General features: G+C 53.3%; 1 protein-coding gene across 2 annotated transcripts in view; it reads left to right on the top strand.

The window, feature by feature from the left end:
* Positions 1-16017, top strand: part of TLE2 (transducin like enhancer of split 2) — a 33782-nt gene extending 17765 nt beyond the window's left edge. For both annotated transcript variants that reach the window (XM_025366146.1, XM_025366145.1), the window contains exons 12-20: positions 1247-1385; positions 2684-2844; positions 3436-3512; positions 6018-6267; positions 6829-7076; positions 7211-7358; positions 11322-11472; positions 13106-13182; positions 15721-16017. In XM_025366146.1, the coding sequence (XP_025221931.1) occupies positions 1247-1385; positions 2684-2844; positions 3436-3512; positions 6018-6267; positions 6829-7076; positions 7211-7358; positions 11322-11472; positions 13106-13182; positions 15721-15828 (1359 nt within the window). In that variant the 3' untranslated portion in view covers positions 15829-16017. The remainder of the gene's footprint in view (positions 1-1246; positions 1386-2683; positions 2845-3435; positions 3513-6017; positions 6268-6828; positions 7077-7210; positions 7359-11321; positions 11473-13105; positions 13183-15720) is intronic.

The raw sequence follows: 16017 nt of genomic DNA, 5'->3' as shown, positions 1-16017 counted from the left end.
GGAGTTGGAGACCAGCCTGGGCAACATAGTGAGACCTTGTCTCTACAAAAAAATTTAAAAAGTTAGCCGGGCATAGAGACGTGTGCCTGTAGTGCCAGCTACTTGGGAGGCTGAGTCGGGAGGATCACTTGAGTGTGGGAGGTTGAGGCTGCATTGAGCTACGAGTGTGCCTTTTTTTGTTTGTTTTATGTTTTTTGTTTTGGAGATGGGGTCTCTCTCTGTCACCCAGTCTGGAGTGCAGTGGTGCGATCTCAGCTCACTGCAACCACTGCCTCCCGGGTTCAAGAGATTCTCCTGTCTCAGCCTCCCGGATAGTGGGTAGCTGGGACTACAGGTGTGTGCCACCACGCCTGGCTAATTTTTTGTATTTTTAGTAGAACAGAGTTTCACTGTGTTAGCCAGGATGGTCTAGATCTCCTGATCTCAGGTGATCTGCCCGTCCTGGCCTCCCAACGTGCTGGGATCACAGGCATGAGCCACAGTGCCTATCTGATCATGTTACTTTTGAGAGCAAGACCCTGTATTTAAAAAAAAAAAAAAATTGCAAATCTTGACGGCCTATAACTTTGTAACTTTGTTGCCTTTTTTTTTTTTTGGTGGAATTTTGCTCTTGTTGCCCAGGCTAGAGTGCAATGGCCTGATCTCAGCTCACTGCAACTTCTGCCTCCCGGGTTCAGGCAAGTCTCCTGCCTCAGCCTCCCGAGTAGCTGGAATTACAGGCACGTGCCACCATGTACAGCTAATTTTGTATTTTTAGTAGACAGGGTTTCACCATGATGGCCAGGGTGGTCTCAAACTCCTGACCTCAAGTGATCCACCTGCCTCGGCCTCCCAAAGTGTTGGGATTACAGGCGTGAACCACCGCTCCTAGCTGAAACAGAGTCGTGTTCTGCTGCTCAGGCTGGAGTGCAATGGCGTGATCTCAGCTCACTGCAACCTCCACCTCCCGGGTTCAAGCAATTCTCCTGCCTCAGCCTCCCGAGTAGCTGGGATCACAGGCATGCGCCACCACGCCCGGCTGATCTTTTTTTTGTATTTTTAGTAGAGATGTGGTTTTACCATGTTACTATGTTGGCCAGGCTGGTCTCTAACTCCTGACCTCAGGTGATCTGTCCACCTGGGCCTCCCAAACTGTTGGGATTACAGGCGTGAGACACTGCGACTGGCCCCCACAGTTTCTGATCAGATCATTAGGCCACAAGACACCAGGTGTCTGGTGGCGTTCAGTCCTGCCCTTTCTCTGCAGAATGACCTTCCCCCCAGCACTCCTGCCTCCAAGTCCTGCGACTCCTCCCCGCCCCAGGACGCGTCCACCCCTGGGCCCAGCTCGGCCAGTCACCTCTGCCAGCTCGCTGCCAAGCCAGCGCCTTCCACGGACAGCATCGGTGAGCACCTTGCCTGTTGGTGCCTGTCCGGAGCAGGCCTCATCTCCGGGGAGATCTAGGAAAAGGGGCTGGAGAGGCAGAAGGCTGAGATTCCAGGCCTGGCGTTCATTGCCTTAGTCCTTTTTGTGACTTCAAGTTAGACTCTGCCTCCCTCTGGGCAGTTCCTCGTTGTCTCAGCTTGGCGGGTAGGGAAACTGAGGCCTGGAGCATGGAAGGGGCTTAGTCGCGGGTTTCAGCCTAGTGCACTGGAGAGACGATCTTTGGGGCCAGATGGGCTTGGGTTTCAGACCAAGCTTGGGTATTCACCAGCTGGGTGACCTTGGGCAAGTGACCCAACCTCTCTGAGCCTCAGTTTCCCCATCAGTAATCTGGGGAATGACAGTGGTCATCTTTTCTGCCTTACGGTCACGCCCTGGGCTGGTTCCGGAGCCCCTGAAAAAAGTTGTCCTTGGAACCTGCCCTCAAGGAACTCCCAGGTGGCAAAAAGGGACGAAACCCAGACCCCAAAACTCACAGCCCTGTATAATCAGGGCTGGTACCAAGCCAGGTGCCCAAGAAGGGCAAAGCTGGAGGTTGGCAATGGGGAGGTTCAAGGATGTTTCTGAGATGTTAAGGGACATTGGGCCTCAATTTTTTTTTCTTTTTTTTTTTGAGACGGAGTTTCACTCTTGTTGCCCAGGCTAGAGTGCAATGGCGCGATCTCAGCTCATGGCAACCTCCCGCTCCCGGCTTCAAGCAATTCTGCTGCCCCAGCCTCCCGAGTAGCTGGAATTACAGGCATGCGCCACCAATGCCCAGCTAATTTTTGTATTTTTAGTAGAGACCAGGTTTCACTATGTTGGTCAGGCTGGTCTTGAACTCCTGACCTCAGGTGATCCTCCCACTTCGGCCTTCCAAAGTGCTGGGATTACAGGCATGAGCCTGGGTTTTGAAGGATGGGTAGGAGTTTGCCAATTAAAAGAAAGAGAATGGCCATAGTCCCAGCTACGCGGGAGGCTGAGGCAGCAGAATTGCTTGAACCCAGGAGGCAGAGGTTTCAGTGAGCCGCGATCCCACTACTGAACTCCAGCCTGGCAACAGAGCAAGATTCCATCTAAAAAAAAAAAAAAAAAAGAGGGAGAGAAAGTCATGTCCACCGGAGGAATGATAGTGCAGAGGTCTGGAGGTGTCCCGGGCTATGGCCAATGTGGGACCAGCGCATGGAAACTCCGAATGAAAGGCCAGGGAGCTCCCCAGGCAGTGGGAGGTGGGATCTGGGTCCAGGGTGTCAAAACCTGTCCCCGACTCTTCCCTCTCAGCCCTGAGGAGCCCCCTGACTCTGTCCAGTCCCTTCACCACGTCCTTCAGCCTGGGCTCCCACAGCACCCTCAATGGAGACCTCTCTGTGCCCAGCTCCTATGTCAGCCTCCACCTGTCCCCTCAGGTCAGCAGCTCTGTGGTATACGGACGCTCCCCCATGGTGAGTCCTTGGGTGGGGGCGCAGGAGGTGTCAGCAGGGCCCAGGGGCTGGGGGCCGGGAGGAGAAACCAACTACACAAGGAGAGACACGGGAGTGCAGAAAGGGAAGGGAGCCCTGACTCAGCAAGTGTGCATGGGAAGACGATCTGGGGGTCTCAGTAGTCCCACAAGCTTAATACAAAGCAGGACTTGTGATTGTGGAAAAATGCAATGGTGATTAAGCTGCATGAAAAGGAGCAGGAGGGCCTTGGCCTTAGGACACTGTTTACAAAAGTGAGCAGTGGACCAGATTTGTCCCGGGGGGCTGGAGTTTAGAGACCTCTGTCATAGAGCCAGTCTGGACGTTGGATGGAGAACCCTTCAGGATCCTTGGAACCCTGGAGTTCTAGGATTTCCTGGACAGAGATTTTGGGGCCGGTGCCCTCAAGTGAAAACCTCAGCCCTCCCTGTGTAGTGTGACAGGCAGAGAGAGGGCATCTCTGCTTCCTTGGGGAGGGGCTGATAAACAGCGGCATGGCAGGTGGGCGTGGGGTAGCACAGAGGTGAGTTGGAGTCACCTGCCTCACTGACACCCCCTCTGGCATTCTGACAGATGGCATTTGAGTCTCACCCGCATCTCCGAGGGTCATCTGTCTCTTCCTCCCTACCCAGCATCCCTGGGGGAAAGCCGTGAGTACCAGGGTGGGGTTCCCTGCCTGGGGACCCAGGCCAGCCCCCCGCCTCCTCTGAGGTCTTACCCTGTGTGGTTGGGGTCTCTCCCTGCTCCCCTTCTAGAAAGTCTCTTGTGTGGGCCAGGCACGGTGGTTCACGCCTGTAATCCCAGCACTTAGGGAGGCCGAGGCAGGCGGATCACTTGAGGTCAGGAGTTTGAGACCAGCCTGGCCAACGTGGCGAAACCCCATCTCTACTAAAAATATAAAAATTAGCTGGATGTGGTGGCGGGCACCTGTAATCCCGGCTACTCGGGAGGCTGAGGCATGAGAATCGCTTGAACCTGGGAGGTGGAGGTTGCAGTGAGCTGAGATTGCGCCATTGTACTCCAGCCTGGGCGATAGAGCGAGACTCAGTCTCAAAAAAAAAAAACAAAAAGAAAGAAAGAAAAAAAGTGTCTTGTGTAAGCTACTCGGAGTTCCACTGGCTCTCCATAGAAGTAGACTCTGACCCCTAAGGGGACACTGGGTGATGTCAGGGGACAAGTGTGGTTGTCACAGCTGGGGGAGGAAACGCTCCTGGCCTGGAGTGTGGAGGCCAGGGATGCTGCTTAGCACCCTGCTAACGGGGACGGCTCCCCCAGCGAAGACCTAGCCCCAATGTCCACAGAACTTTCTGCAGTGATGGAGGTGTTCTACACCCACTGCGGGCCAACCCGATTGCCACCAGCTGATTGTGGCTTTGAGTTCTTCAAATGTGGCCAGTGCAACTGAGGAGCTGAAAAGTTTTGTTTTGTTTTGTTTTTCTGAGATGAAGTTTCACTCTGTCCCCCAGGCTGGAGTACAGTGGTGAGATCTCAGCTCACTGCAACCTCCACCTCCTGGGTTCAAGCGATTCTCCTGCTCCAGCCTCCTGAGTAGCTGGGATTACAGGCCTGTACCACTGCCAGCTAATTTTTGTATTTTTAGTAGAGATGGGGTTTCACGATGTTGGCCAGGCTGGTTTTGAACTCCTGACCTCAAATGATCCAGCTACCTCAGTCTCCCAAAGTTCTGAGATTCCAGGTGTGAGCCACTGTGCCGGCCTGAAAATGTTTATTTAATTTCAGTTCATTTAAGTATCTTAACTGGTCACAGGTGGCTGGGGCTCCTGGGACAGTGCCCTCTATCTGGTCTGGAACATTCAACATGCCTTCGTGGGTCCTTGGTTGAACGAACGTTTATTAAGTGTTTATTTACCATGCGCCACACCACGACCTAGACCCCCTGTGTATTTGTGCCACCCACTGACTGTCCCATATCACTTTTGACCACGTTGTCCTGCCTTTTTCCTAAATGAATCAGAGGCCGAGCACCATGGCTCACTCCTGTCATCCCAGGGCTTTGGGAGGCCAAGGTGGGAGGATCACTTGAAGCCAGGAGTTTGAGACCAGCCCGGGCAACATAGCAAGACCTTGTCTCTACAAAATAATAATAAAGATAATTACTTTAAAAAAATGCATCATAGGCCAGGCCTGGTGGCTCACGCCTGTAATCCCAGGGAGGCCGAGGTGGGTGGGTCATTTGAGGTCAGGAGTTTGAGACCAGCCTGACCAACATGGTGAAAACCTGTCTCTAGTAAAAATACAAAAAAATTAGCCAGGCGTGGTGGCCTGCTCATGTAATCCCAGCTTCTTGGGAGACTGAGGCAGGACCCGGGAAGCAGAGGTTACAGTGAGCCCAGATCACGCCACTGCACTTCAGCCTGGGCGACAGAGCGGGACTCTGTCTCAAAAAACAAACCAAAAAACACATCAGGCTGGGCCTGGTGGCTCATGCCTGTAATCCTAGCACTTTGGGAGGCCGAGGTGGGTGGATCACTTGAGGTTCGGAGTTCAAAACCAGCCTAGCCAACATGGTGAAACCCTGTCTCTACTAAAAATACAAAAAACTTAGCCGGGCGTGGTGGCGCATGCCTGTAATCCCAGCTACTCGAGAGGCCGAGGCAGGAGAATCGCTTGAACCCCGGAGGCAGAGGTTGCAGTGAGCTGAGATCAGGCCACTGCACTCCAGCCCTGGCGACAGGGTGAGACTCCCTCTCAAAAAACAAAACAAAAGGGCCGGGTGTGGTGGTTCACGCCTGTAATCCCAGCACTTTGGGAGGCCGAGGCGGGTGGATCACGAGGTCAGGAGATGGAGACTATCCTGGCTAACACAGTGAAACCCTGTCTCTACTAAAAATAGAAACAAAATTAGCCAGGCATGGTAGCGGGCGCCTGTAGTCCCAGTTACTCGGGAGGCTGAGGCAGGAGAATGGCGTGAACCCGGGAGGCGGAGCTTGCAGTGAGCTGAGATGTACCACTGCACTCCAGCCTAGGCAACAACAGATCGAGACTCCGTCTCAAATAAATAAATAAATAAATAAATAAATAAATAAATAAATAACGCATCAGAGGATGCCAGGCAGGACAAAGGCATCTCCCTGCCATCCCGGGTGCGGGGGCGTGGTGCCCAGGGCTGGGTCATGCCCCGGCTTTCTCTCCAGGGCCTACTCCTTCCACGTGTCTGCGGACGGACAGATGCAGCCCGTACCCTTCCCCTCGGATGCACTGGTGGGCGCGGGCATCCCGCGGCACGCCCGGCAGCTGCACACGCTGGCACACGGCGAGGTGGTCTGCGCAGTCACCATCAGCGGCTCCACGCAGCACGTGTACACGGGCGGCAAGGGCTGTGTGAAGGTGTGGGACGTGGGCCAGCCTGGGGCCAAGACGCCCGTGGCCCAGCTCGACTGCCTGGTGAGGGCGGGGGTGGGACAGTGGGCGGGACTCGCAACTGAGGGGTGGAGCTTATGTTCAAATGGGGTGGTGTTTGTAGGCTGGGTGTGGGTGGGGCTACATGTGAAGGGCGGGGCTTAGAGGTGAAGGGTGGAGCTTGTAGTCACATGGGGCAGGGCTTGCAAGCCAAAGGGGTGGGGTTCATTGGCCAATCAGAATTAGGCTTGCAAGACAATCGGGATAGGATTTGCAGGCCAAGTATGGGTGGGGTTTATAGGTAAAGGATGTAGCTTATAGTCAGATGGGGCAGCGTTTGCGACTCAAAGGGGCGTGGCTCGCCAGTAATCAGGGTAGGGCTTGCAGGCCAACGATGGATGGGGTTTACAGGTGAAGGGCGGAGCTTGTCAAATGGAACAGGGTTTGTGGGCCAAAGGGGTGGGTCTTGCTGGCCAATCAGGGTAGGGCTTGCAGGCTAATCAGGATGAGGCTACCTTGGGCTCCAGAGACCCCCACATTGCGCTAGGCTCCTAGAGGCCTCACCTGGGACCAACCCCCAGCCCCTGCTTCTCTCCCCGACCCCAGAACCGAGACAACTACATTCGCTCCTGCAAGTTGCTGCCAGATGGCCGGAGTCTGATAGTGGGCGGTGAGGCCAGCACCTTGTCCATTTGGGATCTGGCGGCGCCCACCCCCCGTATCAAGGCCGAGCTGACCTCCTCGGCCCCGGCCTGCTACGCCCTGGCCGTCAGCCCCGACGCCAAGGTTTGCTTCTCTTGCTGCAGCGATGGCAACATTGTGGTCTGGGACCTGCAGAACCAGACTATGGTCAGGTGGGTGGCAGGTGCGCTAGGACCTTGGGCAAGCCCCCGGCCCCTCTTGGTGCAGGGAGGGTGGAGGAGTGACCTGGGAGGACCCTGGGGCAGCTCGAATTCCAAGATGGACGCCTGGGCCCTTCTCCCTCCAGGCAGTTCCAGGGCCACACGGACGGTGCCAGCTGCATTGATATTTCCGATTATGGCACTCGGCTCTGGACAGGGGGCCTGGACAACACGGTGCGCTGCTGGGACCTGCGGGAGGGCCGCCAGCTGCAGCAGCACGACTTCAGCTCCCAGGTGCTGTTCGGTTCTGGCGGGAGGGGGATGGAAGCTCTAGGAATCCAGCGTCCCTTCCTTTCCTTGTGAGGTGCCCACTTCCACAGGCAGGACAGGACTCACATCTGCTATGGTGCCCATCTTTCTTGTCCTCCAGACACATCCACAAGCTTCCCCTTTAACTCTAAGGACGTAAGGGAACACAAAAGAGCTGATGATTCATATGAAGCTGTGGGGCTACTGAGACCCCCAGATCATCTTCCCCACCTGCTTGTGTCCAGCCATACCCTTATATGTGTCTTTCCTCGTGTAGCTGGGTTCTCCCAGCCTTTAATCTCTGGACCCCGCCTAGAGCATGGGACACACATTTCCCCACCGAGGACTCACCAAGGGGGAGCTACTGGCCAGGAGGACAGAGTGGAGGTTGATGGAGGAGGAGCTGGGCATGGAGAGATCCCCACTGAGGTGGGGCCTAAGCTGAAGGACATGGTGAAGGGGCTGGACAGAACTGGGGGCTCCTCAGGGCTGAGCAAAGGGAACAAATCTTCAGGCACTGTGACCCTAGATCCTGCCTCTCACCTGCTTTGGGGGCAGGCTGTGAGCACCTTGTTCTGTCATTCAGGGTTTCCATGGGCTGGTCTCATGCACAGCATACTTTGGGACAGCTCTGAGACCTCTGCACATTTGTTCCCTGTGGTTGAAATGCCTTTCTCTTCTTTCTGTAATTAGCAAACTCCTATTCATCCCTCAAGACCCATCTCATTTGCCCCTCCTTGAAACCTAAGAGGAGCTAACTCCTAACTCCCAAACTCTTTTTTTTTGAGATAGGGATGCAGTGGCGTGATCTCAGCTCACTGCAACCTCTGCTTCCCAGGTTCAAATGATTCTCATGCCTCAGCCACCTGAGTAGCTGGGACTACAGGCATGCACCACCATGCCCGCCTAATTTTTGTATTTGTTGGTAGAGACAGGGTTTCACTGTGTTGTCCAGGCTGGTCTTGGACTCCTGGCTTCAAATGATCCACCTGCCTTAGCTTCCCAGTGTGGGAATTACAGGTGTGAGCCACCGCGCTCTGCCTCCCAGGCTCATTATGTCCAACCCATTGTTCTTTCGTTTGACGAACTGTTTGATAGGGAAATCAGGAGTGCAGGTGGACAGAGTTCTCCATCCCATATCCCCGAAGCTTAGGTGGGCTAAGAACATTTCTAGGGATCCCATGGTGAATATCTCCTAGTTCACTGGGTACCCCTCAATGCGTCTTTACTCAGGAATGCTTCTGTATGGCCACGAAAGGACATTTGAAGCCCTCCAGTCTTCTCTTCTGTAAATGTGTGGTTATTTCCACCGGCGTCTTGTTAGTGAGACTCCAAGAGGTTTAGGGTGGAACAGAGCCTGATTCCTGTTTGTGCCTAAAATGGGGTGGGCTACAGGAGGAGGAGGACCCTGAATCCTTTTAAAATCAAACCAAAAAGCACCATTGCAAATGGGGAACATTCCAGGCCAGGCTCAGTGACTGACGCCTGTAATCGCAGCACTTTGGGAGGCTGAGGTGGGTGGATTACTTGAGGTCGGGAGTTCAAGACCAGCCTGACCAATGTGGAGAAACTGTGTCTCTACTAAAAATACAAAATTAGCTGGGCGTGGTGGTGCATGCCTGTAATCCCAGCTACTTGGGAGGCTGAGGCAGGAGAATTGCTTGAACCTGGGAGGCAGAGTTTGCGGTGAGCCGAGATCATGCCATTGCACTCCAGCCTAGGCAAGAAGAGCGAAACTCTAATAATAATAATAATAATAATAATGATAATAATAATAATAAAAAACAAAAAGCAGCATTGCAAATGGGGAACATTCCAGGCCAGGCTCAGTGGCCGACGCCTGTAATCCCAGCAGTTCGGGAGGCTGAGGCAGGAGGATCGCTTGAGCCTAGGAGATTGAGATCAGCCTTGGCAACATAGCAAGACCTTGTTCCTACAAAACAAATTAAAAATAAGGCATGGTGGGCCGGGTGCTGTGGCTCACGCCTGTAATCCCAGCACTTTGGGAGGCCGAGGTGGGCGGATCATGAGGTTAGGGGATCAAGACCATCCTGGCTAACACGGTGAAACCCTGTCTCGGCCGGGCGCGGTGGCTCAAGCCTGTAATCCCAGCACTTTGGGAGGCCGAGGCGGGCGGATCACGAGGTCAGGAGATCGAGACCATCCTGGCTAACATGGTGAAACCCCGTCTCTACTAAAAATACAAAAAACTAGCCGGGCGTGGTGGCGGGCGCCTGTAGTCCCAGCTACTCGGAGGCTGAGGCAGGAGAATGGCCTGAACCTGGGAGGCGGAGCTTGCAGTGAGCCGAGATCGCGCCACTGCACTCCAGCCTGGGTGACACAGCGCGAGACTCCGTCTCAAAAAAAAAAAAAAAAAAAAAAAAAAAAGAAACCCTGTCTCTACTAAAAATACAAAAAACTACCTGGGTGTGGTGGCGGACACCCGTAGTCCCAGCTACTCAGAAGGCTCAGGCAGGAGAATGACATGAACCCAGGAGGCAGAGCTTGCAGTGAGCCAAGATGACGCCACTGCACTCCAGCCTGGGTGAAAGTGCGAGACTCCGTCTCAAAATAAACAAATAAATAAGGTATGATGGCACACACCTGTGATCACAGCTACTTGTGAGGCTGAGGCAGGAGGATCACTTGAGCCTGGGAGGAGGTCGAGGCTGCTGTGAGTCATGATCGCACCACTGCACTGCAGCCTGGGTGACAGAGCAAGACCCTGTCTCAAAAAAAAAAAGTAGGGAACATTCCAAGCTAAGAGTGAGAAGTCCTGTCTCCCAGGCCTGGCTTGTCTGTCTTGTTTTTTTTGTTTTTTTTTTTTTTTTTGGAGACAGAGTCTTGCTCTGTCACCCAGGCTAGAGTGCAGTGGTGCAATCTCAGCTCACTGCAACCTCCACCTCCCAGGTTCAAGCAATTCTCCTGCCTCAGCCTCCCAAGTAGCTGGGATTACAGGTGCCCGCCATCACACCCAGCTGATTTTTGCATTTCTAGTAGAGATGGGGTTTTGCTCTGTTGGCCAGGCTGGTCACGAACTCCTGACCTCAGATGATCCGCCTGCCTTGGCCTCCTAAAGCGTTGGGATTAGTGGCATGAGCCACAGAGCCCGGCCAAGGCCTGGTCTTTCATAGCCTTGCTGTGTGACCTTGAGGGGACACTGCCTCAGCTTCCACCATCTGCTTAAGGGGAGTGATTGTCCTTGCCTGGCTGTTCCCTTCTGTGTGTCTTCTCCCTCCTCTCTGCCTCCTCCCTGTGCTGTTGTGCGCTCAGAGCAGATAATGGATATGCAGCCCCAGGGTTCTGTGTAATTCTGATTAATATTAATGATTCGACATGCAGTTGTCTGCTGTGTTCCCAGTCCTGGGCCAGCTGCCTTTCTCTGGGAGGGCTGAAGAGGGAGAACGTTGGACTCCACCCCCCAACCCTGATGGTGCTGTGTACCCCCCAATATCCAAAGGGACTCGTAGGCTGGACATAATGGCTTACACCTGTAATCCCAGCACTTTGGGAAGCCAAGGCAGGCAGATCACTTGAGGTTAGCAGTTTGAGACCAGCCTGGCCAACACAGTGAAACTCCGTCTTTACTAAAAATACAAAAATTACCTGGGCGTGCCAGCAGGCACCTGTAATCCCAGCTACTTGGGAGGCTGAGGCAGGAGAATCCCTTGAACTTGGGAGGCAGAGGCTGCAGTGAGCTGAGATTGCAACATCGCACTGCAGCCTGAATGACACAGTGAGACTCCATCTGAAAAAAAAAAATTTATCCAGCGTGATGGTGCATGCCTGTAATCTCAGCTACTCGGGAGACTGAGGCAGGAGGATCACTTGAACCCTGGAGGTCGAGGCTGCAGTGAGCCGTGATTGCAGCCTGGGCGACGGAGTGAACCCAGGAGACACAAAACAAAGGGGGGCTCGTGACCCCTTCTCTTCCCTCTTTACCCCTAGATTTTCTCCCTGGGCCACTGCCCTAACCAGGACTGGCTGGCGGTCGGAATGGAGAGTAGCAATGTGGAGATCCTGCACGTCCGCAAGCCGGAGAAATACCAGCTGCACCTCCACGAGAGCTGTGTGCTGTCCCTGAAGTTTGCCTCCTGTGGTGTGTCTTCTGGGGCGGGGGGGGCACCCCCAAAACCACAACAAAACCCAGGGTGCCTATTCAATCCGAATCTTAGATAAATAACAAATAATGTTATTTATATACTAAAATGTTATTTCTATACTAAGTTTTATATACTCAAAAGCAAATTGTTAGTACAACTATCTCCCAAATGGTGTGTGGGATATACTTATACTAAAAACCAAATAATGAAAGATGTGGGCTATACCTGTCCTAAAAATTATTGATGACTTATCCGAGATTCAAATTTAAGGCTGGGTGCAGTAGCTCACGCCTGTCATCCCAACACTCTGGGAGGCCAAGGCAGGCAGATCACCTGAGGTCAGGAGTTCGAGACCAGCCTGGCCAACATGGTGAAACCCTGACTCTATTAAAAGTGCAAAAATTAGCCAGGTGTGGTGGTGGGTGCCTGTAATCCCAGCTACTTGGGAGGTTGAGGCAGGAGAATCGCTTGAATCTGGGAGGTGGAGGTCGCAGTAAGCCAAGATCATGCCACTGCATTCTAGTCTGAATGAGCAAGACTCTATCTCAAAAAGAAAAAAAAAAAGAAAAAAAGAAATTTAAGCCAGGCACAGTAGCTGATGCATGTAGTTTCAGCTATTTGGGACACTAAGGCAGAAGGATCACCCAAGACCAGTAGTTCAAGACCAGCCTGGGCAACATAGCAAGACTTTCTCTACAAAGAAAGAAAACAGCCGGGTATGGTGGCTTGCACCTGTAGTCCCAACTACTAGGGAGGCTGAGGCAGGAGGATTGCTTGAGCCTAGGACTTTGAGGCTGTAGGGAGCTATGATTGCACCACTGCCCTCTAGCCTGTGCAATGCAGTGAGACCCTATCTCTTAAAAAAGTCATTTGTTAGTGTAAGTATATCCTAAATAGTACATGAGATACCTTATACCAAAAAAAAAAAAGTACTTGGGCTGGGCACGGTGGTTCACATCTGTAATCCCAGCATTTTGGGAGACCAAGGTGGGAGGATCGCTTGAGGCCAGGAGTTTGAGACTAGCCTGGGGAGCATAGTCAGATCCCAACTCTACAAATAATTTTTTTTTTGAGATGGAGTCTCACTCTGTTGCCCAGGCTGGCGTGCAGTGGCATGATCTTGGCTCACTGCAACCTCCACGTCCCAGGTTCGAGCAATTCTCAACTCTCAGCCTCCCGAGTAGCTGGAGTTACAGATGCCTGCCACCAGATCCAGCTGATTTTTGTATTTTTAGTAGAGAAGTGGTTTCACCACATTGGCCAGGCTGATCTCCAACTCCTGACCTCAAGTGACCCAGCTGCCTTGGCCTCCCAAAGTGCTAGGATTATAGGTGCGAGCCACCGTGCCTGGCAAAAACTAAAAATGTTAGCTGGGCGTGGTGTTGCACACCTGTGGTCCCAGCTGCTTGGGAGGCTGGGTGGGAGGCACACTTGAGCCCAGGCAGTTGAGGCTGCAATGAGCTATGATTGTACCACTGCACTCCAGCCTGGGTGACAGAGCAAGACCCTTTCCGGGGAAAAAAAAAAAAGGAAAAGGGAGAGGCCAGACCCAGCCTGCCCCACCTCCCCCTGCAGCCCTGGTCTCTCTTCAGTGCCCCGCCTTGAACCCCACTGCTCTCCTTCCCCAAGGACGGTGGTTTGTGAGCACTGGGAAGGACAATCTGCTCAACGCCTGGAGGACGCCGTACGGGGCCAGCATTTTCCAGGTACTCAATGGTCTGGAGCCCCCACCCTGGCAGGGCCATGTGCCCGGGTATGCCAGGGTCACAGGGATTCCCCCTGTCCCCGCCCCCAGCACCCCCTGCCACCCTAACCCCTCCTCAGGGTCCTGCAAGCCTCCCCACCGCCCAGGTACTGAAGCCGAGGTTGGAATTTCAGCCGGAGGGCCTCGCCTCATCTGCCTGTAGCCTGTTGGTTTTTCTAAAATATAGTTGCAGTAAGATGCATATAACATAAAATTTAAAATTTGCCGGCCGGGCACGGTGGATCACGCCTGTAATCCCAGCACTTTGGGAGGCCGAGGTGGGTGGATCACAAGGTCAGGAGATCAAGACCATCCTAACACGGTGAAACCCCGTCTCTACTAAAAAAATTAAAAAGAATTAGCCGGGCGTGCTGGCGGGCGCCCATAGTCCCAGCTACTCAGGAGGCTGAGGCAGGAGAATGGTGTGAACCTGGAAGGCCCAGCTTGCAGTGAGCCGAGATCGTGCCACTGTACTCCAGCCTGGGCGATAGAGCGAGACTCCGCCTCAAATAAATAAATAAAAATAAAATTTGCCTTTTTTTTTTTTGGAGACAGAGTCTTGCTCTATCTCCCAGGCTGGAGTGCAGTGGCAATCTTGGCTCACTGCAACCTCCATCTCCTGGGTTCAAGCCATTCTCCTGCCTCAGCCTCCTGCGTAGCTGGGATTATGGACATGCACCACCATGCCTGGCTAATTTTTGTATTTTTAGTGGAGATGAGGTTTCACCATGTTGTCTAGGCTGGTCTCAAACTTCTGACCTCAGGTGATCTGCCTGCCTTGGCCTCTCAAAGTGTTGGGATTACAGGCGTGAGCCACTGCGCTGAGCTGTTTTTCAAATTTTATATCCCCATCAGCAATGATCAAGATTTTAAAATTCTCTGCATCCTCACCAACACTTGTTATTGGCTGTCTTTTTAATGATGCCCGTCCTGATTGGTAAAGTTTTTTTTTTTTTTTTTTTTTGAGATGGAGTCTTGCTGTGTCGCCCAGGCTGGAGTGCAGTGGCACGATCTCGGCTCACTGCAACCTCGGCCTCCCGGGTTCAAGTGATTCTCCTGCCTCAGCCTCCCGAGTAGCTGGGACTACAGGCACCTGCCACCACGTCCAGCTAATTTTTTGTATTTTTAGTAGAGATGAGGTTTCACCGTGTTAGCCAGGATGGTCTTGATCTCCTGACCTCATGATCCACCCACCTCGGCCTCCCAAAGTTTCGGGATTACAGGCGTGAGCCACCATGGCTGGTGTTTTTGTTGTTTTTTGACATGGAGTCCTGCCTTGTTGCCCAGCCTGGAGTGCGATGGCATGATCTCAGCTCACTGCAGCCTCCACCTCCTGGATTGAAGCAATTCTCCTCCCTCAGCTTCCCAAGTAGCTGGCATTACATGTGCCCACCCCCATGCCTGGCTAAGTTTTGTATTTTTAGCAGAGACGGGGATTCCCCATGTTGGCCAGGCTGGTCTGGAACTCCTGACGTGCTGAGATGACGGGCGTGAGCCACTGTGCCCGGCCCAGTTTTTATATTTTTAAAGGGTTGTAAGAAAAAAATCCCAGAATATGTGACACAGACTTATTTAGACTTTTAGGCAAAGCCTAAAATATTTACCAGGCCCTTTGTGAAGCTTGCCAATCCCTGGTCTAGGCCATCGCCTTGGCCCTCTGCTGTGCTGTGTGACATCATGCCTGGTTCACACCCACTCTGAGCGTCTCAGAAAGGGCAGCACTTCAGTTCCATCTCTCTTGGTATTGAGGGAATGGAGGCCCTGCTCTGCCTATCAGACTTAGCTCCAAAGCACCTGTCTCTAGAAAACAGGTCACTCTTGGGAGGCCGAGACAGGCAGATCACGAGGTCAGGAGATCAAGACCATCCTGGCTAACACGGTGAAACTCCATTTCTACTAAAAAATACAAAAAACTAGCCGGGCGAGGTGGTGGGAGCCTGTAGTCCCAGCTACTTGGGAGGCTGAGGCAGGAAAATGGCGTGAACCCGGGAGGCGGAGCTTGCAGTGAGCTGAGATCCGGCCACTGCACCCCAGCCTGGGCGACAGAGCAAGACTCCGTCTCAAAAAAAGAAAACAGGTCACTCAGCCAGGCGTAGTGGCTCACACCTGTCATCCCAGCATTTCGGGAGGCAGAGGCAGTGGATCACCTGAGGTCAGGAGTTCCAGACCAGCCTGGACAATATGGGGAAACCCTGTCTCTAGTAAAAATACAAAAACTGGCCGGGCATGGTGGCAGGCACCTATAATCCCAGCTACTCGGGAGGCTGAGGCAGGAGAATGTCTTGAACCCAGGAGGTGGAGGTTGCAGTGAGTCGAGACCACGCTGCTTTACTTTAGCCTGGGCGACAAGAGCAAAACTCCATCTCAAAAAAAAGGAAATGCGTCACTCAGTAGGCGACTCCTGGCCTCCTATTCCCGACTCCGCCCCAGCCTTGCCCACACACCCATCTGTGGAGACCATGCCTCACCGTGCCCTTTTCTCTCCCCCTTCCCTTGGCAGTCCAAGGAGTCATCCTCAGTCCTGAGTTGTGACATCTCCAGGAATAACAAATACATCGTGACAGGCTCGGGGGACAAGAAGGCCACCGTGTATGAGGTGGTCTACTGAGATATGACCCCCCCTTCCTGTACCCGAACTCCGGACTCCTAGGGGAAGCAGCAGCCGCCTCGCAGCCCTGCCTAGGAACCGTTCATCCCACTGCTCTCTGGCCAACAGCTTCACACCTTCCCCTGCTGCATGTGGGGGCCGATGGGCAGAGGACCTTGGTAGAAATAAAATGTATTTATCACATCCGCA

The sequence above is a fragment of the Theropithecus gelada genome, chromosome 19 (assembly GCF_003255815.1).
Source record: "Theropithecus gelada isolate Dixy chromosome 19, Tgel_1.0, whole genome shotgun sequence".
In the NCBI taxonomy this organism is placed as follows: domain Eukaryota; kingdom Metazoa; phylum Chordata; class Mammalia; order Primates; family Cercopithecidae; genus Theropithecus; species Theropithecus gelada.
This window is presented reverse-complemented; position numbering and strand designations above follow the sequence as displayed.